At 42.8% G+C, this 26,776-nt stretch overlaps 1 protein-coding gene across 3 annotated transcripts in view; it reads right to left on the bottom strand.

Annotated features, from left to right (window-relative positions):
• Window positions 1-26,776, bottom strand: part of PLCB1 (phospholipase C beta 1) — a 466,407-nt gene that overhangs the window by 8,279 nt on the left and 431,352 nt on the right. Inside the window, exon 32 of one of the 3 annotated variants that reach the window (XM_083606830.1) lies at window positions 20,037-20,102. The exons of the other annotated variants lie outside the window; for them this stretch is intronic. Coding sequence (XP_083462956.1) covers window positions 20,061-20,102 — 42 coding nt within the window. The 3' untranslated portion in view covers window positions 20,037-20,060. The remainder of the gene's footprint in view (window positions 1-20,036; window positions 20,103-26,776) is intronic. 3 annotated transcript variants of the gene reach the window in all.

The following is a 26,776-nucleotide window of genomic DNA, read 5'->3' as shown; positions in this document are numbered from 1 at the left end:
CTGGATGCTCCTGCTGAAGGACCATTTTCAAATTTTGCTGAACAATTAGGGGAGCAGAGGCACAGAAAGGGATGCAGGTGGCGCTGTGGGTTAAACCACAAAGCCTAGGACTTGCTGATCAGAAGGTCAGCGGTTCGAATCCCTGCAATGGGGTGAGCTCCCATTGCTCGGTCCCTGTTCCTGCCAACCTAGCAGTTTGAAAGCACGTCAAAGTGCAAGTAGATAAATAGGTACCACTCTGACGGGGAGGTAAATGGCGTTTCCGTGCGCTGCTCTGGTTCGCCAGAAGTGGCTTAGTCATGCTGGCCACATGACCCGGAAGCTGTACACCGGCTCCCTCAGCCAATAAAGCGAGATGAGCGCTGCAACCCCAGAGTCAATCATGACTGGACCTAATGTTCAGGGGTACCTTTACCTTTACCTTTAGAGGCACAGACAACAAAATATGTCCAAGTCATCTAAGCTCTGTGCTGTGCCAGGCTAGTGAAGGGTGACACAAACACTTATTTTAACTGACCACAAAGCAGCACAACACCTTTTAAAAAAATGATCACTGTCAAACAGACACATTGAATGCGCTTACAGCTCATCCATCACCCCTAGCACCTAACAAAGGATTAAATCAACAACAGTCACCCTAGCCTCTGAAATACACTGCAATATGTTTGTAGGCTCCTTTTGTGTAGCAACACAAAACCACTGCCCATGTCTCTTCATGCATACAAGTCATCTTAAGGTACAAATCTAAGTATGCTTTCCAGGCAGTAAAACCTACTAGACACAACTGCCAAGTAGAAGCATGCAACTTAATGATTCTTTGAAAGGCTTTCTAAAATTATGTTACTATATTGGCCAGCTTTGAGGGTGGGAGGGAAGAGACTGAAGAAATTCATACTTATGTTGGCAAATGCTAAATCGAATTGCCTAAGATGTAAACTGCTGCAATTTATCCTCACGTTTTGCCTATGCATTGATCAGTATTTGTGTAAGGTTTTTCTCTTCTATACAGACATATACAAGGTGAGGAATATATAGCCTTCAGCTGAGAGGACAGGCTCAATTTAGCCTCTCCAAACACTCTGGGCAGCATGCTTTCTTGCTTTATGTCACATTGTCCCTTTGCAGGACAACAATGCAATATTCCTTCTCTTCTGCTATTTGCCTGACCTAACTGGACAGCCCCTCTCCTGCAAGACAAGAAGAATGAACTGAAACAAAATGAAGGAAAAGGTCTGCAAAGTGACAATGGGGGCAGTCGTACCACCATTAGCATAAGCCAGATGACTGATTTTCTTCCTGGAGCAATGCAGCCTGAAGAGAATATTTGGAGAACATGTGGCCCTCTAGATGTTGTTGGACTCCTAGAACATCTGATGGGTCACAGGTTCCTCATTCCTCTTCTAAAGCCATAAAAAGAGGAAAGGGAAGGGAAGGAATATTGGCATAAGGGAGACAGCATCATTCACACTGTCAATTAACTTGGTTTCTGTAGCAATGGTATCTACAAGCCACACTGCAGTTGCAATGCCTGCTGTAAGAGAAGCATCGTGTATTTTGAGTGTGGGAGAAATGCAATTCCCTTAACAGAAACTGTATCAAGAGAGAAGATGTTTGGCTCTTGGGCTAATGACATTAACTGCACACGCGTGAAGAAAACAAATCATGGCGGACCCAAAGGGATGGACATCCTTTGACTTGCTTTAAACTGTGAGATAATGCTAAGGTGATGACACCCAGCACCTTAGATTTGCAGCAGCTGCTTTATTTGGCCAGGGTTTATCAAGTGATAATTGCAGATCTCAACTGGGGAGTGCAACCAGGACCTCACATTTATTTTACTGACTACTAATGAAGTAGAGGGATGCGAAAGTCCCTCTACTAATGAAGTAGAGGGACGCTGTGGTCTAAACCACTGAGCCTCCTGGACTTGCTGATCAGAAGGTTGGCAGTTCAAAACCCCATGTGGGGGTTGAACTCCCGTTGCTCGGTCTCAGCTCCTGCCAACCTAGCAGTTCGAAAGCACGCACAAAAGTGCAAGTAGATAAACAGGTACCACTCCGGTGGGAAGGTAAATGGCATTTTCCGTGCGCTGCTGTGGTTTTGCCAGAAGCAGCTTAGTCATGCTGGCCACATGACCTGGAAAAACTGTCTGCGGACAAACACCAGCTCCCTCGGCCTATAAAGCGAGATGAGTGCCGCAACCCCAGAGTCATTCGCGACTGGACTTAACTGTCAGGGGTCCTTTACCTTTAATGAAGTAGAAAGGCCATTAATGTTTTGCTAAAAAAAAAAAAAATTCTCTAAAAACAGAATGTTGGTGGCTGAAGGCAAAATGATGTGACATAAGACCCAGGCAGATTGTTTTGTCTTAAAGCAGGGGAGAAGAAGAAAAAGCAAATTAGGTAAGGGAGTCAGTGTGGGAGGACTGATTGCAAAAAGCCGATCCAAAACATCTCTCAGCTGCTGCGTGTTCGTCTGATGACACTGGCTGCACATTGGCAAACTTCTTTTGACAAATGAGCACAGCTAGAAACCTACTTTTGAAAAGCAGAAATTGGAAGCTGAGGTTCAGAGGAATCTGAGCTCCATGCCAGCATCCAGAATGCATGCATGGAATATTAAACAGACTTCTTGTCCCTTGAATTAGGCACTTGATCATCACCAACACACACAGAGACACCCCCCCTTTTGAATATTGCTATTTCAATAATCATATGCAAAACAGCTGTAGTCCCCAGGAAATCCTCTTTTTTTCCTCACCCCCGAACTGAATGACAAGTCATATTGCAGAGCCAGTATTCCTGGAAGAATGCTAAGCCTCTTGTCTGCGAGAGGAAGTCTTGAAGCGTAATTGTGCTCCTGGGCATAGTATCTCTTTTTACATTTGGGCAGGGGAATCTGCAGATGGCATTGTACAGCTTGCTGCGTTAGGCATCGCTGGGAGTATCTGTAGCATTTTTGGCAGAGAGTGGACAGGCACGAAGACAAGGAGACGGGAAAGGCTGAGGGGCCTTGTTCTCACAGAGCAGGATTAGAAGACCGTCTGGGCTGTACCACTCCAGACTGAAGGCGTTGCTCTCACTTTGAATGGGAAGGGAGGAGAGGGAACACAGCTTCACTGCTCAGGCAATGCTGCCGGTCTCACTACTCTGTGCTAGCAATATTTTCACACTAGTTCAGCTCTAGTCAAAGACACCCTGTCCCAACAGGTCAACTATGTACAGTGGTACCTTTGGTTAAGTACTTAATTCGTTCTGGAGGTCTGTTCTTAACCTGAAACTGTACTTAACCTGAAGCACCACTTTAGCTAATGGGGCCTCCTGCTGCTGCCGTGCCGCCGGAGCCCGATTTCTGTTCTTATCCTGAAGCAAAGTTCTTAACCTGAAGCACTATTTCTGGCTTAATGGAGAGTGTAACCTGAAGCGTATGTAACCTGAGGTACCACTGTATATATCTTATTTGGGAAAGTGTACATCAACCTGGTTGCCTCAATCCCATCTCCACCTCACTTACACCCTGTTATAAACAGTTTTTTACCCTTTTGCAATAGTGAAGGGAAAATAGCCTCAAAAGGAGGTGTATTTCTTGGAGAGAGAGATATCTGCTCAACATTTTGGCTTAGCTCTATTAAAATACTTACAACATTTTAATACGATCATTGACTAATTTGTGGAATAACAGGGTTGTCTTAATAGTTTTTAATGGTAGGGATGAGTTTTCCGGGCTTTAAAACTTTAAGTCATAGGTAAGCGATATACATGGGACGCGGGTGGCGCTGTGGGTTAAACCACAGAGCCTAGGGCTTGTCGATCAGAAAGTCGGCGGTTCGAATCCCCACGATGGGGTGAGCTCCCATTGCTCAGTCCCTGCTCCTGCCAACCTAGCAGTTCGAAAGCACGTCAAAGTGTAAGTAGATAAACAGGTACCGCTCCAGTGGGAAGGTAAACGGCATTTCCATATGAGCGCCACAACCCCAGAGTCAGCCACGACTGGACCTAATGGTCAGGGGTCCTTAAGCAATATACAGCCCATGAGCTGTGTATAGCATTTGCCTCATGCAGCCTGCCATTTGCCCCCTTGCTAAATTAGCTGCCAAAAATTGCTGCCACTGCCGAATTTGCTGCAGTTGTAGTCAAATAGTGCACAAAAATCCAAATATTTGCTTCCTCCACTTTTGTGCATGAAATTTAAACTGAGATAGCAAGGCTTTGGGTTCAACAGTCATTCAGGCTTTCTCAGTCAACTATTTGGTATGGGCCGATTCCCACATAATTAATTCTGTCCTCCTTCCCAGCCTAGTGGTTTGGAATGGGTGGGAAGGGCTCATGGGCATGTCAAGAGAGCTCACAGAAACAAGAAGCCTCTGAATCAATGTGACAAGATTCCCAACAAATACAAAAGCACATAAAACGGCTATAATTGCATAAAGAGAAATTACTGCAATAGATATTTCTGTAGTATGTTAAATGAATGTGTACACAAACAAAAAAAGTGTTTGTTACTCAAGAAATGTTTCTCGAATATGCAGTAGAAGGAAATAATATGAATAGAAAATGTTCTCAGGCTCATTTCCAGTGATCTGTTTCTTTTTCCAAAGGTTGAACAAACCTCCTTTGCTCACTTTACTTTGCGTTAATTTTTACTGCATATAAATTTAAATAAAGATTATTTCTACAGTGCAGCAATTAACAGATAGCCTAAAGACTTATTATTTCAAAGTAGATATTGTCAAATATATTTAAATAACAGCCATAGAAAATGTCAAATAATTAATTTCACTTAATCATAGGTGGTGGGGTTTTTTTTGGTGTAAGCTAGTTAATTAATATAACCATATCATTGATGATTAATTGCAGGTGATGTATTTTGCTATGTTTCTGATGGTTATAGGAGGGAGCAGGATGGGAAAGAAATTAGGGTGTGCCAAAAATGAGAGGTGAACTCAGATTTCCCTAGTTCACAAGTAACATTAGGTCTATAGTGCCTAGAAAGTTGAAAATTGGCTAGGAAGAAGCAGTTTGGTGATGTTAAGCATGGATTCACCTCGCCTTCACTTGAGTTGCTTGCGCCACCCTCCTACTTTACTGGAAATTGTCAGGAAAGCAAAGAAAGTTAGGTAGCAAAATGTGCAGGTACCTAGGCGATTTCTGTGAAGTGAGAGTGAGTGTGGTGTGGATACCTTGTATACTTTTTCTGATATTGAGGAATGATCCCTGATGCTATTAGCAGTCTGTGTGTGTGTGTGTGAGAGAGAGAGAGACAGAGAGAGAGAGAGACAGAGATAGAGGTGGGGAGAGATCTCCATCATTAGGACCAGCAAGTCATAGCTGGGTTCCCATGGCAAGAGTAAAGTTGGTGCTGGTAGCTGTCTCTCTATTTCTGCCTCATGCTACCCCCACATAGCAGCTATTTCGTGATGGGCACCCCCAAAACTCTCTCAAAAGTCAACATGTACCCACTGGTCCCAAAGAGGCTGGTGATCCCTGAGCCAGAGTTATCTAGACAAATTGATACATTACCTCATGCATGCCCAAATCCTGAAAATCAAAAAGTTGTCCAGTACTGTAGATAATTTTTGGTTATGCTGAGCTGCACTGCACATCCAGAAAAGATGGTGAAGCATATTTAAGAAAAGGTACAAAATCACTGAGATACGTTTTTAACCCAAACTGGATTTAAAACATGAAATCTAGATAATATGATTTTAATCTGAATTTAAAGTGCTTTGGATTCAGTTTTTATTGCAAATTGCGGATTCGTCCCTTCACTGTGTGTCTGCTTACTTTGCTTGGATGAAAATCATTATATAATTTTTTTAAAAAAGGAATTATTGCCTTGCCCTTGACACATGTTTGGAGAAAGGTAGACAGTTCCTGTCAGGTGCCCAGCAACAAAATGTGGCCATGAAGAAGTAGGGTAGTTTTAAAGGCTGCCTCTGGAGTGTCATAGCTGCTGATAAGGTTAATAAATTAATAAGTAGGTTATCCTAGAAAGTAAGGAACATGTCCTAATATAGCAAGAGATTCAACCACAGGAAACTATAGGGAAATATAATACTTCCCAAAGCAGTTAGCTATTATTCCCCCTGGATATGAAGAAAGCACAATTAGCTCAAATGCTTTTGGGACTGCTTGGATGAAAGCTCAAAAACTGACCTAAGGAATAGCTGGTGCTGTCCAGGAGTTGAGATGACATGGAACAAGTGGCAACAAAAGTAACTGTCAAGCTTTTCATTTGGGAGATGTAGGCATTCTGTATTTCTGGTCTGAAATGTGTACAACGCTAAGAAAGAAAGAAAACCTTGAAAATTGGTCTGGGGCACACAGATAAGCTTATTGTTGGCCCATTTCCTTTTGCTCTGTGGGTATGAAATGTGCTTGAACTAACCACATGCCAAGCTTGTTGTGTGAGATTAGGGGGGGAAAGGTGTTCTTTTTTGTTGTTGTTGCTTTGCACGTAGATTTCCCAAGTTTTCTGCACCCTTAAAGATCCCTCCTCATTCAGTTCTAAGTGTTGGGAGCCTTCCAGAAGAAACCCTTACAGATTTGGTGGGGCTGTGAAGAGGCTCAGACAACTTTGGAAACTGTTTTAACTTTGAATGAATAAATGAACACTTGCTACGGGTGACTGCGGAGGCAATAAGCTTTGCTATTTAGGAAAAAGGTAGCAGCTGCAGAGGCAGTTATGTCATGAGAGGGCATAGGTGACAGCCCAAGGAAGTGAAGAAGAAGAAGAAGAGGAGGAGGAGGAGGAGGAGGAAGAGGAGGAGGAGGAGTTTGGATTTGATATCCCGCTTTATCACTACCCAAAGGAGTCTCAAAGCGGCTAACATCCTCCTTTCCCTTCCTCCCCCACAACAAACACTCTGTGAGGTGAGTGGGGCTGAGAGACTTCAAAGAAGTGTGACTAGCCCAAGGTCACCCAGCAGCTGCATGTGGAGGAGCGGAGACGCGAACCCAGTTCCCCAGATTACGAGACTACCGCTCCTAACCACTACACCACAGTGGCTCCCAGTGTTGAGGCAAAACCTGAGGCTCTATGTTTTCTAGAATGTGTACATACCGTTGTGGGTTTGGAGGGTCAATTGGATCCCTTCCGAACCTGTGATCTTGTGTATTTGGGGTAGAATCTTTAAGAGGAAACCAGCCAAACTAGTTCCTTAGTTAAGTTGATGGCTTTGACTGGCCAGTTAAGAACTGTGGTTTACAAGTCTTAGAAGCTCGCCATAGAGACAAATGGCATATATATTTTCCCACATCAACTGGCTGGATACCGGGGTATCCTTGGATGGAGAACAACAGGGTGTGTATTCCTCTGTGCTGGATTTGAGTTTTCCCCAGAAACCCAAGGGGGAAGCAAGATCCATCCCTTCACAATTCTATTATTCCATGATCTGTTGGGGCCCAAACGCTGAAGAAGCTTAAGGGAGCTGGAAGTGGACAATTCTAGAGGAACCAAAACAGCACACTGTTGGCAAGATTAGGCAGTCTTCCATATTGTGCACCCTGTATTTTACATCTTGCATTTTAAGAGCCGTTGCATGAAAATAAAGATGTTAAAACACAATCTGGCAAGCAAAATACTATCCTCTCCCATAAACTGTGCCGCAGTCAGATACGGAAGATGACAGCACACCAGGCAGAATTCCAGATCTATCAAGCACATATTGTCAAACGCGACAACGTGCACCCGGAGTAAATTATGGCATACTTCCTAGTATTGGATCATGACATTTACTGTGGCTCTTATTTAATTTAGGTGCCCTTACTTAGGCAAAGCTCTGAAGATGATGTGCTCCAATAAGAGCCAAACTACACATGTTGTTCTGTTGTGCAAAATTCTATCCCTCCCAACTCCCCCCCCTCTAGCCTACAAAATATATCTGTGGAGTCTGCAGACAAAAGAGGGAGGCCGGTGCACAGGTGGCGAGTGCCTTAAAAACGAAATGTCACAAAGGGAAATAATTATGCTGAAAATCCTATCTCAGATGCTATTTGTTAAAGCAGCAGCACTGTGTGTGTGTGTGTGTGTGTGTGTGTGTGTGTGTCTGAGAGAGAGAGAGAGACCCAATCTTCAGCAGAAAACAGCACAGGGTAAAGGTAAAGGTAAAGGGACCCCTGACCATTAGGTCCAGTCATGACCGACTCTGGGGTTGCGGCGCTCATTTCGCTTTATTGGCCGAGGGAGCCGGTGTACAGCTTCCGGGTCATGTGGCCAGCATGACTAAGCCGCTTCTGGTGAATCAGAGCAGTGCACGGAAATGCCATTTACCTTCCCGCCGGAGTGGTACCTATTTATCTACTTGCACTTTGACGTGCTTTCAAACTGCTAGGTTGGCAGGAGCAGGGACCGAGCAATGGGAGCTCACCCCGTCGCAGGGATTCGAACCGTCGACCTTCTGATCGGCAAGTCCTAGGCTCTGTGGTTTAACCCACAGCGCCACCCGCGTCCCACAGGGTACAAGGGGTTAATAATCCCCTCCCTGGAGCCAGTCTTCCATTTTAATTTGGCATAAACCAGGGGTGCATTTTTTGTAAAGATGTTGGGGACATATTGTGCTTCAGTGTTATATCCCATTTGAGATTAAGAAAAGCAGAATGAAGCCCACATATGAAAGAGGCAGGGCTCCATGTCCTCTCTAATAAAACATATGTTTCCTTGTTACTGAAATTTAAACAGCATAGATAAAATCCTCCCAAATCTGTAGAAAGTGGTATTTCTTAATTGCTTAAGTTATGCAAATACGTTTTATTAAAAAATGATTACATTTTTCTTTTGCAACTCTGGTCAAGTTAACTTTTTTTTTTAATAATATTTATTGCTTTTAAAGATTACAAAAAAGGAAAAGAAAAGAAAAGAAGACAAGAGAGAAAAAACAAAAGAGAAAAAACACAATACAAAACAATATACAAACAACACAAAACACAACCCAAACCCATTAAACTAAACACATCAAATTAAACTAACCAAAACCCACTCCCTAACCCTAACCCTAAATAAAACAAAAACAAAAACAATTTAAAAACATACATATATCATCCCTTTTCCATTCTCTCTCTTTCATTCCCTTGTTTCCTCGACCTCCTCTCACCTCCCTTTTTGTATTCCACTTCTAATATTTTTTTCAGCAAATCCTTTCCATCTCTCTCCATTTTCTATCATATTGTAAATAACATATTTTTTTAACCTTATTTTCCATTAAAACTAAAATACTTATATATGCTTAACTCCTTATAACATTTCTGCTAAGTCCATAGAATATGATTCCACCGTTTTTCTATCACTCATTTGTTTTACCATATTTCTATATATAAACTTTAAATTTTCCAATCTTCTTCCACCATCTTCTCTCCCTGGTTTCGGATTCTGCCAGTCCTTTCCGTCCACTCCATATAGTCCATCAACCTGGAGATCTTATGTCCGAGGCTCTTAACTCTTTTCCAAGTCCCTTCTGCAGGTCTTCTTCATATTCTTTGATGCTAAAGATCAAATCTCGGGGAGACTCCAACCTAACGATACTTTTATTCCTTCTGGACAGGTCAGCCAAATTTCCATAGTTGAAATTAAGATCCATAAAGTATTTCAGGACATATTTCAAAATCCCTCCAAATCCAAAGGCCCCCAAAACTTCAATCTCCTCCCAACCCAAGTCCAAGTCCCAAAAGTCAGTTAATCCCTGCATAGAGGGATCTTTCCAACTTTCCTTCTTCAGTCCAAGCCGGGGTCCAAACCTCGAAATCTAACTTTTTCTAGATTCATTCATAAAAGGCCTCATAGTCCTCACTTTGCTTCTGTAAAGCTAAGGATCCCGCTTGTATTACTTTATGTTCAGCAACAGCAGCTTTCTCCTTCTCCTCCTTCTCCTCCACCATTTGTCCTGCCGAAGTAGATTCCTGTACCAAATCCTGAATTATTTCTGTCTTGTTGCTCGCTTTTTGACTCAAGTTAGTCACTTTCTGTTCCAAATTGTCAACTTTAAAAGTCATGTCATCCGTCTTTTTATGAAGCTGTTCCAGCGAGTGGCTTATCTTACATAAAACCGTCACAATGGCTTCTCCTGTCAACATTTTTAAATGGTCCAAGGTCAATCTCTGGTTCTCAGAATCCTTATCTTGCAGCTGGAGATCTCCCAGTTACACTCCTGTAACAGTTTCAAAAGCTCCCTCTAGGGGGAAACAATCTCCACTTGTATCAGTTCTTTCAAGCACAACTCAAGCATTAAAGATAGTTTCAGTTTTGAGTTACTTTTCCTCCTTTTTAAACGCAGAAAAGGACAATGGAAACAGTATCTTGCTCTTATTAAGCTAGCTGTCAAATCCGCTCTGTCAATGAACTCTCCCCAAACGTCCTCTGGCAGCCCGTTCCCAGGTTCAGAGCAGTGGTAATTTGATTTCTCACTCTCTCCTGCAGGCTCACTAGGTCCAAAATTTTCCCCCTCTTCTCCTGCTTCCAAGGGGGGTTTTGTATTTTAAACAGATGGAAGTTTAATCCTTTGCCAAAAACTTTCAAAGACTTTAGCTTGTGACGTCTTTGCTTCAGTCTATTTACAAAAGCAGAAGGCGGACTTCCTGTTTATGACCTTCCCGCTTCAGTGCCAAATTAAGGTATTAAGGTATTTAAAGATCCAATTTTCCGTTTTAGTCATGGGTAGTTGTTTAAAATCCAATTGTCCACAGGAAAAAGTCAGCGCTCTCCGGCAACAGCAATGCGGCTTCACTCCGTGAAAAAAGCAGTCGATTCAAAGCACCGCGCCACTCACCTCACGTCGCTCCGGATCCCCAAAACAGGGTTTCCCCACAAGTAGGGGAGGCACAAAAGGTGCCAGCCGAATCCCAGGTTCACAAGCTTCTCCCGCTTGTGATTTCTATGGGTCTCCGCCTTCGCCGTGGCGGTCAGACACTGCTTTTCACGGAGCAAGTTCCTCCCGATCGGAGGAGCTCCGCCATTGCCGGAGGCGCCAACCCGGAAGTTAACTTTACCACATGCATGATTAGGTCATGACGATCAAGGACAATACATACTTTTTAAAGTATTAGAAATAAGATTGAAATACGAAAAAGGTACCTTTCCCCCATGCAGTATACCAGAATTTATTACGTAAAGTTTTTATTTATCTGGTTACAACTTTGTCCCTCTCAGTTAAGTGTGTGTGTGTTTTAAGAGGTGCAAAATATTTCTCTCCCAGGAAATAATTTAAAGGGTATGACAGAAGCTAGCAAGTTAAATCCTCAGCTGCATACAACCATTTATAGACATCCTTTTATGAATGGGACTTTCTAAACACACCTCTAAAAACTCATTTTTATTCATGGTTGTAGATGCCAGGTAGAATGAATGAATGTACGATCATTTCAGACCATGGACCTACTTTTAGCCCAAACATGGATTTTGGGGAATCCACTCTGGCGAGGCAGTCTGCAGGCAGATTGGGTCTCAGCCTGCGTACCACATGGAGCTGGTAAGCAGCTGCCCTGGACACAGATTTGACCTGTGCCTCCATGGACAGATGTGAGTCCAAAATGGCTCCCGGGCTGCACACCTGGTCTTTCAGGGGCACAGTTACCCCATTCAGGACCAGGGAGATTGCAAATACATGATGTAGCCACAATAAAATTGAAAGGAATAAAGCCATTCAGGCAGCTAAAAAGTAGTTTGTGGGAGATGGGACGATAAGCGGGGTTGGAGACTGACTTGGAGGAAGGGATTAGTGATCTGGGGGAGCCTGAAACAGCTGGGAGATGAGAAGCAGAGGCAGGAGAAGCTGCAGGATTGGAGAGTGAAGGTACAAGGAGGAGGGAGGGAGAGGTCAGGCTGGTTTAGAGTCAAGGGCTTCCACACCTTCTCCTCCTGCCTCCACCTCTCCTGCCCCACTGTCTCCCAGGATTCAGGAGAGGATTGAAGAGACAGGAGCAGAAATGGGTTAAACGCAGGTGGAGTCTTTGCCTGCTTTTGCACAGCTTGGGTGGGGGAGAATCATAAGTTGAGGTCAAGGGTGGGCCTCTCTGTTGCGGCCACTGCCTCATCGGATGCACACCTAGGAGTAGCTGAGAGGCATAGGGTTATGTCCTGAGTTGAATAGGATCCAAAATGCAGCAGTCTGATTGGTCCTAGAACAATAGGATTCAGAATGCAGCAGTCTGATTGGTCCTAGAACAATAGGATTCAGAATGCAGCAGTCATAGAATCATAGAGTTGGAAGAGACCACAAGGGCCATCGAGTCCAACCCCCTGCCAAGCAGGAAACACCATCAGAGCACTCCTGACATATGGTTGTCAAGCCTCTGCTTAAAGACCTCCAAAGGAGACTCCACCACACTCCTTGGCAGCAAATTCCACTATCGAACAGCTTTTACTGTCAGGAAGTTCTTCCTAATGTTTAGGTGGTATCTTCTTTCTTGTAGTTTGGATCCATTGCTCCGTGTCCGCTTCTCTGGAGCAGCAGAAAACAACCTTTCTCCCTCCTCTATGTGACATCCTTTATATATTTGAACATGGCTATCATATCACCCCTTAACTTCCTCTTCTCCAGGCTAAACATGTCCAGCTCCCTTAGCCATTCCTCATAAGGCATCGTTTCCAGGCCTTTGACCATTTTGGTTGCCCTCCTCTGGACACGTTCCAGTTTGTCAGTGTCCTTCCTGAACTGTGGTGCCCAGAACTGGACGCAGTACTCCAGGTGAGGTCTGACCAGAGCAGAATACAGTGGCACTATTACTTCCCTTGATCTAGATGCTATATTCCTATTGATGCAGCCCAGAATTGCATTGGCTTTTTTAGCTGCCGCGTCACATTGTTGGCTCATGTCAAGTTTGTGGTCAACCAAGACTCCTAGATCCTTTTCACATGTACTGCTCTCAAGCCAGGTGTCACCCATCTTGTATTTGTGCCTCTCATTTTTTTTGCCCAAGTGCAATACTTTACATTTCTCCCTGTTAAAATTCATCTTGTTTGTTTTGGCCCAGTTCTCTAATCTGTCAAGGTCGTTTTGAAGTGTGATCCTGTCCTTTGGGGTGTTAGTCACCCCTCCCAGTTTGGTGTCATCTGCAAATTTGATCAGGATGCCCTTGAGTCCATCATCCAAGTCGTTGATAAAGATGTTGAATGAGACTGGGCCCAAGACAGAACCCTGTGGCACCCCACTAGTCACTCTTCTCCAGGATGAAGAGGAACCATTGATGAGCACCCTTTGGGTTCGGTCAGTCAGCCAGTAACAAATCCACTGAGTGGTAGCATAGTCAAGCCCGCATTTTACCAGCTTCTTTACAAGAATATCATGGGGCACCTTGTCAAATGCCTTGCTGAAATCAAGGTAGGCTACATCCACTGCGTTCCCTTCATCTACCAGGCTTGTAATTCTGTCAAAAAACGAGATCAGGTTAGTCTGACATGACTTATTTTTCAGAAATCCATGCTGACTATTGGTGATCACAGCATTCCTTTCTAGGTGCTCACAGACTGTTTGCTTAATGATCTGCTCCAGAATCTTCCCTGGTATTGATGTCAGACTGACTGGGCGGTAATTATTTGGGTCCTCTCTTTTCCCCTTTTTGAAAATAGGGACAACATTTGCCCTCCTCCAGTCTGCCGGGACTTCGCCTGTTCTCCAGGAATTCTCAAAGATGACTGCCAGTGGTTCTGAGATCACATCTGCCAGTTCTTTTAATACTCTTGGATGCAGTTCATCTGGCCCTGGAGACTTGAATACATCTAAACTAGCCAAGTATTCTTGTACTATCTCCTTAGTTATTCTGGGCTGTGTTTCCTCTGCTGAATCATTTGCTCCAAATTCTTCAGGTCGGGCATTGTTTTCTTTATCGGAGAAGACTGAGGCAAAGAAGGCATTGAGGAGTTCAGCCCTTTCTGTGTCCCCTGTTTGCATTTCACCATCTTCTCCTCTGAGTGACCCCACTGTTTCTTTGTTCTTCCTTTTGCTACGAACATACCCATAAAAGCCTTTTTTGTTGCTTTTAACCTCTCTAGCAAGCCTGAGTTCATTCTGTGCTTTAGCTTTTCTGACACGTGCTGGCTATTTGTTTGAATTCCTCTTTGGTGGTTTCCCCCCTTTTCCATTTTTTGTACACATCCTTTTTTAATCTTAACTCAGTTAAAAGTTCTTTAGATAGCCACCCTGGCTTCTTTAGGCACCTTCCACGTTTCTGTCTCATTGGTGTTGCCTGAAGTTGTGCTTTTACAAGCTCTTAACAAGCTCCCAGCCATCACGAACTCCCTTTCCTTTTAGTATTACTGTCCATGGGATCTCACCCAGCACTTCCCTAAGTTTTATGAAGTCGGCTTTCTTAAAGTCAAGAAATTGAGTCCTAGTATGCTTGGCTGCTCCTTTCCGCTGTGTAGTAAACTTCAGAAGAGCATGATCACTCGCGCCTAATGATCCTTCCACCTCTACCCCACTAACCAGGTCATCAACATTGGTTAGGGCCAGATCTAAAATGGCTGTTCCTCTTGTTGCTTCTCCCACTTTCTGGACAATGAAGTTGTCTGCAAGGCCAGTGAGGAATCTGTTTGACCTTATGCTCTTGGCTGAGTTTGACATCCAACAAATATCCGGGTAATTGAAGTCCCCCATTACTACTATCTCCCTTCCTTTTGCATGCTTGGCCATCTGTTCCAGGAAGGCATCATCTATGTCCTCCGTTTGACTTGGGGATCTATAGTAAACTCCCACAATGAGGTCACTGTTATTCTTCTCTCCCTTAATTTTGACCCAAATGCTCTCACTTTGGCTTTGAGGTTCTAAATCTTGGATCTCTTCACAGGTATACACATCCCTGACATATAACGCCACTCCTCCTCCTTTCTTGTCTGGTCTGTTTCTCTGAAATAGATTGTATCCCTCCATTATTACATTCCAATCGTGGGACTTATCCCACCAGGTTTCAGTGATGCCTATTATGTCATATTTAGTTTGCTATACCAAGAGCTCAAGCTCATCTTGTTTATTTCCCATGCTTTGCGCATTAGTGTACAGACATTGAAGTCCATTAATCATTCCCCTGTGTCTCTTATTTAAGGATTTTTTCCTCCCACCACTAGGTCTGCGTGCTGTTTGCTCCATTTGGTCTATGACATTTGGATGATCATCTTCATCAATTGATAGACTCCTACCTTCAGGAGCACTGTCTCCCTCCCCCACATTAGTCAGTTTAAAGCCCTCCTGATGAGGTTTCTGAGATTTTTGGCAAAAACATTCCTCCCAACCGTTCTGAGGTGCAGCCCATCGCTTGCCAGAAGTCCATCTTCAAGAAACTGCAGTCCGTGATCAAAGAATCCAAACCGTTCCTGTTTACACCATTTGCGAAGCCAGCTGTTCACTTCCACTATTTTTCCCTCTCTCCCTGGGCCACGTCGTTCAACTGGGAGGACAGATGAGATGACAATTTGTGCATTTAATTGCTTCAATTTCCTGCCCAGAGCCTCGTAGTCTCTTTTGATCTTCTGGAGGCTATTGCTTGCAGTGTCATTGGTTCACACATGAACCAAGAGGAAGGGGTATTTGTCAGTGGGTTTTATGATTCCTTGCAGTCGTTCAGTTACATCTTGGATCTTAGCCCCGGGGAGACAGCACACTTCACGAGACATCTTGTCAGGCCCACAGATCACTGCTTCTGTTCCCCTCAGTAGGGAATCCCCTATCACCACTACACGCCTCCTCTTAGGTCTGGTCGGGGTTCTTCCGTGAGCTGTCCAATCAGTCTGATTGGTCCTAGAAAAATAGGATCCAGATTGCAGCAGTCTGATTGGTCCACAGGATCCACCCAATCCAACTCTGAGTGGAAGTGAATCCGCAACCTGATTGGCCTACAGGAGAATCCCAGAATTAGCCAATCACGTGGGGCCCATTGTGTAAATAATGTATATAAAGCAGACATTTTGGGGGAAGTTCCATTCCTCACTACTCTGAGCTGAATAAAGAGCATGAAATCCACACTTGACTCAGAGTATATTTCACATAGGACAGACGGACATGCCTTTTCCTAACTTGTAAGCGTACTTTTGACAATCAAGAGCTAATTCCTCCCTCTAGACATTCCTTGTCTGACAGCACCATGACACCAACGCAGTTCAATCAGCTAGGAGCTCAAGAGAACTAAAGGAAGTAGGGCAAAAGAAAAGAGCCCTCACCTAAAAAAACCTATAGCTCCTCTGGTTCCCAGCCGCAGTTAAAGGAGGACAAATGGGACATGCAACAAAATGTTGCAGTGGGGAGTGCCCTAGCCAGCCACTTCTATGATTCTGCTCGCCGTATTTCCTCTGAGCCTGGTTTCCATTCCCCCCCACCCACCCAACAGTTAGCATTTTGTGCCCACTGAGCAGGCTTAGTCCACGTTAGGCTGCGAGCTTTATCTTCCAAATGTAGGCTACAGGAGCACATTCATGCTAAACTAGTGGAAGTGCTGTCACAGTTCCACATCCAGTGAATCACAAATGAGGAGAAGCTCTCCATGGCGCTGTTACATATTTTCCGCAAGACAACACAGGAAAACACTGCCTCGCTTTACCTTAGAAAAATGTCATGTCGGAATTTTCGGCTGGTGCTGAAATAAATGATTTTTCCTTATTAAAAACAAAGCAGAGGAGACTCGTGTGCCTCCCCACCTGCTCATTTCATACTCTGTTTTATGTTACTGCTGGTCACACACACATATTGGGATATGGAGCGACAACACAGAACATGTCACAGCCCTGATGACTATGAGAAAAGCCGTGTTCATGACAAGCAGAGACTTCTACATTTTTATGGAATTAATTTGAGGGCCACAAATGCAGAGGTTCAAAGCTTAGTGTCACACACACACCTTCATGGCCCAAACCATCTCACATGTACACTCCCTGTATGTTTCCCTATATGCATGCACCAATTCTCCACTTGTGGGAAAGCTGATCAGCCTGCAGGTAATTACCGTATGCTATGGCCAGCAATCCCCAACCACATGTGGATCTATTTGAGAGGAAGTTCCTGAGCTTCCTTGCCTGCAGAAACTTCTGTAAGGAAGGTGCAGAGCGTGGACACTCACTGACAGCTTTCAAGTGAGTCCGAGAGCACCTCTAAATCGAGGCTATTCTAAAATTGCTCGCTATTTTCTGCTTTTATTTATTTTCTGCATTTATATTCCACCTTTCTGCCAAGGCACCCAAGGTGGTTTACAATTTTAAAAGGCTAAAACAGAAATGACACAAAGTGTAGAAGGCAGAGCCTTCTGAAGCTGACTGGAAGCTGATGGCACCAGCTCCACAGCCAGTCACACGTGTTTTAAGCAGCCTCAGGGAAGGTGGAAGAGAAGCTTTTTCTAACAGTTCCCTCAAGCTATTAATGATTCTTCTCAGGAAACGAGAGTGTGCGCTCCCTCGCCTAGGGAGGAATGAGTTTCAGCCCAAATTTGCTTCTGTCTAATGTCTATCTTGGAAAATAAATAGTAACTGCATTAAGATGTATTCTGAGCTATTTAGGAACATAGGGAGCTGCCTTTGACTAAGTCAGACTATTGGTCAATCAAGCTCCGTATTGTCAACACGGAGAGGCAATGGTTCTCCTGTGTTTAAGTCCGAAGTCCCTCCCAACCCTGCCTGGAGTTGCCAGGGACTGAACCTGAGACTTTTTGCAACCTAGGTATGTGCTCTGCCAGTGAGCTATAGTTCTTTGTAAGCTTTCTTATCAACAGATCATTTCTCCTTTCCCATTAGCGTGCAGGGCTAATGACATTATATGAGATGTGCCAGAGTTTCCTCCATCAGATAGCAAATAACTGCCACTACCAGCTCTTGAGATACGCAGTGCAGATCCATCTATGCAATTTCACATGTGCTCATTTAAAAAATGCATTCCATATAGTTTCCTCATCTATCTATCTATCTATCTATCTATCTATCTATCTATCTATCATCTATCTATCTATCATCTATTTATTTGTAAACAAACAACAGCTCTGCATTAAAATTCGTACTTAAGCCCACATACACATTTACCTATCATTTTATCTCAGCGTATTTCATCCTAAAATAGACATTTTTGTGCATTTTGGTACATGGACTTGTCCCAAAAGCTTCTGTGCAATTAACCTGCAAAGCAAGTTGCCTTGGGGCACCTGGTCTGCAGAATGTTGACTGTATGCGTGCATAATCTCCAGGGCCGGATTTAGGTTTGATGAGGCCCTAAGCTACTGAAGGTAATAGGGCCCTTTATATGTCCAGCTGTCAACAAGAAATTGTAGCTGTTTTTTGTGTTGAATATATGCTACATGGTAATTTATGGCCCTAATAGGTATCAAAAGCCATTTGCACATAACAAATAGGAGCCTACACAACACAAAACACTGTCACCGTATGTTGGTTTTATTTTATTTGTTTTTTATCTTATATTTTGGAAATGTACATCCAGGTTTCTTTTCCTTTAATTTTTTTGGGGTCCCCCATGCAAGTGGGGCCCTAAGCTATAGCTTGTGTAGCTTATACATAAATCCGGCACTGAAAATCTCAGACTTCCTCTGAAAGAAAAGTTCATGAGAAACAGCACTTGATTCATTACATAGCTATGAGATGGAGACGTTTGTATACCGAATTAGGTAATTTCGCATTGAACATCACCATTTAGTCTCAGGGAGAGATTTTACCAGCTGTGCTATCCTTTCAAAAGTGGAAATATCATTGCCTACATGCAAACATATGCTCTATCACTGAGTGGGGCCCTGACATGACAAGTTTAATGCCATTCCATCTGGTAATTGCAAGCAGAGCATCTCCAGGAGTACATTACGAAAAGAGGACTAGTCACAAGGGAACCGTTCCATAATTGTCGGGGCCAAATCATGGCTACTTAGTGTGTCATGGGATAGGTATCGAGGGCTTTCAAAATCACGTGAAACAAGGACTTAATTTACCATGGGGGTGCCATGCTTTGTTAGGATGCAAATTACTTTGGGATACATACAGTAGAAATGTTAATCTCTATTTTCATGGAAGGGCGGTATTGCAAGGAAAGCAGCATGCAGCTGATGTCAACATTGTCTAAATTGTGCTGAGCCACTTATTTTCCAGTTTCAAGGCACTGAACTACAGAGCAGAGTGATGTTTTTGGCTTATTTGAAACAAAGCAACAAAACACAACAACACCAGTTTCAAGTGCTGGTTTGAGAGTTCCCTCTTCCTAGCAAGACATTCTGGAGATTTTTCATTCTCATTTCAAAATGCAGAAAACCCTGTTTCGCAGGACTTCCTTGCTTCTGTTATACATGATTTTTCTTTCTCTCTTCTATTCTGACATCTCTCATTCCCTTGGGCTGCTCTATTCCAGATTATTTGATTCCAAAATATTTTACCAAGTGACTTTCATCAATTATTCTAAGCCTACCTATTAATTCTATCCACAGGTAGCCCATTTCTTTTGCAGGGGAGTTTCTTTTGCACATCAACCCTGTGAGGCAGGTGAGGTTGAGAGGCAGTGAGTGGCTCGAGGTTACCTAGTGACCTTCAGGGTCAAGTGGGGATGTGAACCTTTGTCTCCCAGATCCTAGTCTGATACTCAGAGTTCACACAGTCACTTCAAAAATGCTAACATGATATGACCTACAAGTTTCCTTTTCACCATTTCAAGTACTTGTCTGAAGTGGGAACAAAATCGTAATTATGAAGTTCATGGCCATACAGCATTAAAAAAATAGTAACACTCCTGATCTCAATGCTACCTGCCCTCCACAGCCCTCTTAATTATCATTAATTGCATATATTTATACTGTGCATTGCTCATTGTAACGGTGGGAATTAACGGAAGCATTGAAGTTTGCAGGCAGTGGAACTTCAAAACAGCACAAGTTTCTTAACAGAAAAAATAATAGAATAATCCGTGATAGACTTTGTCAAGTAACCAACAAACAACATCAGGGATCAAAACATGCAAAGGTGCGTATCAGGGTGGGGGGGAGGAATTGGATGAATCAATGGCTATTATGTTAGGATTCCTACCAATATGTACAAAATGAGAGTTGTTAGTTTTGCTAAAGAAGAAAGGCAAATGTTTCACTCACTTTCACTAGTCTCATACTCCATTTCTACTTCTGTTTTTCCTCCTCTACTTCTGGTTCTTCTATGCTCTTTAAAACAAAACCAAGGATCGTTTTAATTTTAGGAGAATGGCAATTGCTCTAAACTAGAATATGACATTTTAAACAAAACAGCTAGTAACACACAAACATAGATATAATAATAATATATATATATTTCATCATTGTGCTTAACGAACAACAAAAAGGTCATTGAACACATCTTTAATGCCACCTCTTCGAAGTTTCTCTGGTTGGCATGCATATCCAAGGCAATGAAACAGCTCTGTCCATTCTAACTCATCAAAATGTGACAGCGCTTTCTTCAAGTTACAAATCTATTTTCGAGTGCAGAGAGAATAGTTTCAACAGGAAAGAAGATACCTCCCCCGCCCCGGGGATAATGGCAATCTCCACAGTAGAAGATATAACCATCCATCATTTTGATTGCCAAGTCAGAGACTGTGCTCTTGGTCAGGTAAAGTCAAGGACTACTAAGGGCGGGCAGTTCTTAGAAAGAATACCTTCTATAGAAACAAAATTTTCTTCGTAAATCTGGAGTAGGTACATAGGAATGCCTGGTTTCCTTATGTGTCGGTATTATTTGGGTAGAAATAACAGTGGTAGAAATCTGACAAAAAGACTACATTTTACCAACTTTGGGATCCCTTGCAGGTCTACAGTTCTACTTTGAGATGCCAGGGACTGAAGCCAGAAACCTTTTGCAAACAAAATATTTGTTATTCCACTGAGCAATGGCCCTTCCCCAATTCCATCCTCGACTGGCAAGGTTTAGGGAAGTCATGTGAACAAACAAAAGCTTCATTGCACCAGCTGTAGCTGTGATGTTCTATCATGTTCTATCATGTTCTAATTATTTATTGTATGTAAGCTGTGTATTGACATGGTCTCTGCCATACTAGTTTTGCAAACTTTGGGGGCACATTGAACAGTAGCTGGGAATAGCCAACTCAATAGTTTTGCAACCATAACATCTAATAAACTAATAAAACTAATAAAACACACACAGCCCTTACTGTGCATAAACTTCTTTCTTTTCTTTTTTTAAAAAATGAATCTATATGATAATGAATATAGACATGTCAAGCCAATCCAGTTATGCATCCCATGAAAAGAAAAATAAATGAGTAAAGGCTACTTGACCCTACTGCATCTTCTTTAAATTCCTGTTGCCTGAAATTGACATTATGTCAATTGGAGCTGCAGGGATCGTGACTAATTTAGAAGCACGAATCATCTTGGACTCCCATCTTTAGCCTCTTGACTTTAAAAGGTCTGTCCTTGACATTTCAAAAAACAATCTTCTAAACAGAAAACACAGTGTATGATGGTGTACGTATTAAGGAAGTCTAAAATTGACTGCTGCCCTTCCTATTCTTGCTGGAAAATGAAATCTATACACAGCTGCTGTTTCTTCTTCTTCTTTACAACAACATGTCCAAAGCTGCTCAAAATAAAACTGAAAATTTCAATAAAAGTATCTTAATAAGATGTAACATTTTATTACAAAGATTAGTAAGTGCGTGTTGAGGTTCTGTTTGGCCGCATGATAACCAATAGCCACTGACAGACCAATCCTCCATGAATTGTCTAACTAACTCTTAAATCTATCTATGGTAAGTAAGTGCTTGGATTGGTGACAAAGGAAGTCCTATCATGAACACAGGAATTACACAACCTTTTTTTCATATCAAGCATCGCTAGGACCCCTTACGACAGCACAGCTGTTGATTTGTCCACTTATTTAAAATTATTCTTTGTGATTTGGCACTTGCTCAGCTGAGAAGGTAAGTTCTAAAATAAACTCAAGTGCATTTGAGGCAACAGAAAAGTAGTATTAAGTAAAACAAGCAATTACATATTCCATTTCCCATTAACTAAAAAGTTATATGAGTCATTCTTGGCTTTCTTCCTTAGAGACACATTAGAGGGTAATTTAAATGAGCACGTTTTATTGGTTTTACTATACACAGATGCTACTGTTTCCACAATATGCATATTATTACATTATTGCACAAAGGATATTATACTTCTATCATTTTCAATATGGAGTGCACCTGCGGGACAATAGCACTGATAGTATGGTTTCATGAGACCCCTGAATCTTATTAATAGAGGAAATATAGAAAAACTAAGATCATGGCCACTGGTCCCATCAACTCCTGGCAAATAGAAGGGGAAGAAATGGAGGCAGTGAGAGATTTTACTTTGTTGGTCTCCATGATCTCTGCAGATGGTGACAGCAGTCACGAAATTAAAAGATACCTGCTTCTTGGGAGAAAGGTGAAGACAGCATCTTAAAAAGCAGAGGCATCACCTTGCCGACAAAGGTCCGTATAGTTAAAGCTATGGTTTTCCCAGTAGTGATGTATGGAAGTGAGAGCTGGACCATAAAGAAGGCTGATCGCCGAAGAATTGATGCTTTTGAATTATGGTGCTGGAGGAGACTCTTGAGAGTCCCATGGACTGCAAGAAGATCAAACCTCTCCATTCTGAAGGAAATCAGCCCTGAGTGCTCACTAGAAGGACAGATCGTGAAGCTGAGGCTCCAATACTTTGGCCACCTCATGAGAAGAGAAGACTCCCTGGAAAAGACCCTGATGTTGGGAAAGATTGAGGGCACAAGGAGAAGGGGACGACAGAGAACGAGATGGCTGGACAGTATTCTCAAAGCTACTAACATGAGTTTGACCAAACTGTGGGAGGCAGTGGAAGACAGGAGTACCTGGCTTGCTCTGGTCCATGGGGTCACAAAGAGTCTGACATGACTAAACGACTAAACAACAGCAAGAGAAAATAGAGTAGGCTTATATTATCAACGTAGAAAACAGGACAGGACAAACAAATTATAGAGTGGGGCAGGGGAGGCCTGTGGTCCTCTAGATGTTGTCAGAACTGACTGTTGGCCATGCTGGCTGGGGTTGATAAAAAGTTGGACTCCAACCGAAGTCATCCAGACAGGTTGTCATCCCTGCCATATAGAATATCTAACTCTTCCATTTCTAGACATAAGCGAGCGTTCCAGATGTGCTTTTACCTCATGTACTCTTAAATTACATTATGCCATGGCTACATACCCTTTTGCATTTGTGTCGGAAACTTCTAGTCCATTGTTGAATCTGTTGCAGCACAATCTTAACCATGTCTATTCAGAGACAAATCCTATTTAATTCAACGGGGCTTACTCACAGGTAAGCCAACACAAAAGACAGAATCCAAGTTAAAAGGGGACTGAACACTCTTTTCCCTAGCAAGTTTATATATGTCACCAAGTTCACCTCCATTTCGCTTCAGAAGATCACCTGAAATGTTTCTTATATGCGTGGCAGCCATGTTTGTCCTTCATCGTATGCCCTGTTTGCATATGAATGAGTGCAACTGTATCTAATTTTCACATGAAAAGGGGTATGTGGCTAAGGGAAGCTGAACTTATCCCTGCATCACCTCCATATATTATTTTAGTTGCTTCTCCCTGCCCCATTCCATCTCAGTTCGGTATTGGAACCTGCAGGGCTAGAGTAATGTGTGAATATTCAGATACATGCATATATGAGAAAAACATGCATGGGATGTCATGAGATGTGGGAAACTTGGCAGAGAGAAAAGAGTGCAACAATGCTGGTGGATTCAGCTCCACCTATGTGTTTCCTTCTGATGTTAGAAGTACACCCCCATCTCATATTAGACACGAACAGGGCAGACACGTAAACAGCAAACACATCTGCCTACAGGAGGTCCAGTTTTGCTTTTAATGAAAGTGGAGAGTGTTTGGTACAACAGATTTGAGGGGGGGATTTAAGATGAAGGGGAGCTTTGGAATCTCGCTTTTGTGAAGTTGATGGACTACATGGAACTGGCGGAAATGACTGGCAGAATCCGAGACCAGGGAGAAGAGTCGGTGGAAGAAGATTGGAAAAAATTTAAAGACTATTTACAGAAACACTGTAAAATTAATGAATGTTAGAAGGATGCTGGAATGAAGTTATATGGCTTTAGCAGAAATGTTATAAAGAATTAAGTAAAAATAGATTGTTAATGGACTAAAGGGGAAAAAATAAGGTTAGATTGTGTTAAGATAAATTATAGGACAAAAACTGAGAAAGATGGAAAGGATTTGCTCAAATAGCTAACTGAATTGGAATACAAAAAAGGGAGGTGTGAGGAGGTCGTTGAAACAAGTAAATGAAAGATAAGATATGGAAATATTGGATGTGTTTTTAATTGCTTCTGTTTTTGTTTTGTTAAGATAAGTAGTGTTTTTGTTTTTCTTGTATTGTATTGTTCTGTTTTGTTTAACTCTTTTTTTTCTTTTTGTAATCTTTAAACTGTTAATAAATATATTTTTTTTAAAGGAATCTCACTTTTGCAGGCTATTTTTGTTGTTTCTTGCACCATTCAAGTCTGTACATCAATCCTGCTCCTCTCCCTTGTCCCTAACCCCCTAAGCACTCGCTGCACCCCACATTGTGAAACAGTGCTAATGAAACTGGGATACAGAGGCAGCTTGGGTACTGTGGGGATTTTTGTTATGAATCTACAATAGTCGTTCTGCACCAGCACGGCCACATTCAACACAGAAGCAGTCCAACTGCCGATGGTTGCTGACAGCAGCTGTTCCTTTCAGTGCCAACCATCACCAAAAAGTAAAAATTAGAGTCTTTGTCGGGCTATGGCTTGCTTACGTTCAATTCTGAACACTATCTTATTTTTGTTTGTTGCTTTACTGTATGTGTATGGTTGGCTCACAGAACAATAACTAAGATGTGGTGCAGAAATACAAAATATAATAATTAAAATGATATATCCTGATAGTGACAGCAGTCACGATATTAAAAGACGCCTGCTCCTTGGGAGAAAGGCGATAGCAAACCTAGACAGCATCTTAAAAAGCAGAGACATCACCTTGCCAACAAAGGTCTGTATAGTTAAAGCTATGGTTTTCCCAGTAGTGATGTATGGAAGTGAGAGCTGGACCATAAAGAAGGCTGATCGCCGAAGAATTGATGCCTTTGAATTATGGTGCTGGAGGAGACTCTTGAGAGTCCCATGGACTGCAAGAAGATCAAATGTATCCATTCTGAAGGAAATCAGCCCTCAGTGCTCACTGGAAGGACAGATCGTGAAGCTGAGGCTCCAATACTTTGGCCACCTCATGAGAAGAGAAGACTCCCTGGAAAAGACCCTGATGTTGGGAAAGATGGAGGGCACAAGGAGAAGGGGACGACAGAGGACGAGATGGTTGGACAGTGTTCTCGAAGCTACAAACATGAGTCTGACCAAACTGCGGGAGGCAGTGGAAGACAGGAGTGCCTGGCGTGCTCTGGTCCATGGGGTCACGAAGAGTTGGACACGACTAAACGACTAAACAACAACTACAAAATCCTGATAGTGTTGGCAAATGTTAATCCAGTCACAAGGCACCTTGGCGAATCATTTTCAAAATGTGTGCTGCCTTGAATTATTCCTTTTTTTCTAAGTAATAAGCAGAAGCTGAGCTAGCTCTGGCTACCTTTGCATGCAGTCACTACTCAGAGAAAAACAGCCAGCAGTCATCTTTGAATGTGTACATATAAATATGCAGACAGTATTGCTCTTTCTGTATCCATGAACTTGTTGGGTAGTGGTGTGAAAAGATCAGACAATCCAGCCTGTGGATTTGTGTACATGCTTATGATTAAAATATGGGTCTGAGTGAGTCAGCTTCTGTTTTGCTAAGATCCAGAACACTGGCAAAATCTACAGGGGCATCAGATCCCAATGTAGATCTTCACTCAACCCTTCTTCCCTGGCTAGAAACCTCTGTGGTTTGCCTCAGATGCCAAAATGTCTTGGACTGGCCCTGCCTACTGGTTTAACTGATGTTGTTTCTAAATGAGAATGGTAATGGTGAAAGACATTATTGAGAGTAGGATTCAGAGGTGGAGATGCCATTGGTACTTAGCTTCAAATTTATCTCTGAAGGCCTGCAGCCTATACTTGAATAAAGCCCATAAGTTCTTATTTTAGATACTAAGGGCTTCCACCACTGTAGTTAGATGTTTTAGACTGAGTCTTCTTTGAGTTCCACCTTGCTAATGGGATAAAATGCCTTGACAGCACTCAGAATCTGGCTACTACTCTTTCCAGAAATCACCACTTGCCATTTAAAGGTCCTTACCATTAATTTGATACTCCCCTTTCTTACTTCCTGCAGCACAATAGCCACAGACTTCTTCTGGGGCAACCCAGTCAGATGAGCAGGGTACAAATACATTATTTTCCTTCCAAGTCCCCTTCAGTCTTCCTTTCTCACATGTCCATATCTACACACCACACTTAAACATCTTGCCCGGCAGATGTTGGACTACAACTCCCATAAGCCCCAGCCTGCATGGCAAGTGGTCAAGGATATGGGAATTGTAGTTCAGGAGTACCTGGAGGCCACCCTTTCTTTACAGTCTTAACTCTTTTCATATCCTGACCTACACTCTCCAGTGTACTCCTTCACAGAATATCAAGAGAATGGGCTGAAATCTCACCTTTACCCAGTGGGCACAGGGTGTGAGTGAGGAAGTGCTGTGGTTCCTCCGGAGGAGGGCTTCCCTTTCCTCTTGGAGGGTTACTTCCCCAAGTTCCTGTCTTGGGTTCGCACACGTAAAGGTAAAGGGACCCCTGACCATTAGGTCCAGTTGTGACCGACTCTGGGGTTGTGGTGCTCATCTCGC

Source organism: Podarcis filfolensis (genome assembly GCF_964270895.1).
Source record: "Podarcis filfolensis genome assembly, chromosome: 3".
Taxonomy (NCBI): domain Eukaryota; kingdom Metazoa; phylum Chordata; class Lepidosauria; order Squamata; family Lacertidae; genus Podarcis; species Podarcis filfolensis.
This window is presented reverse-complemented; position numbering and strand designations above follow the sequence as displayed.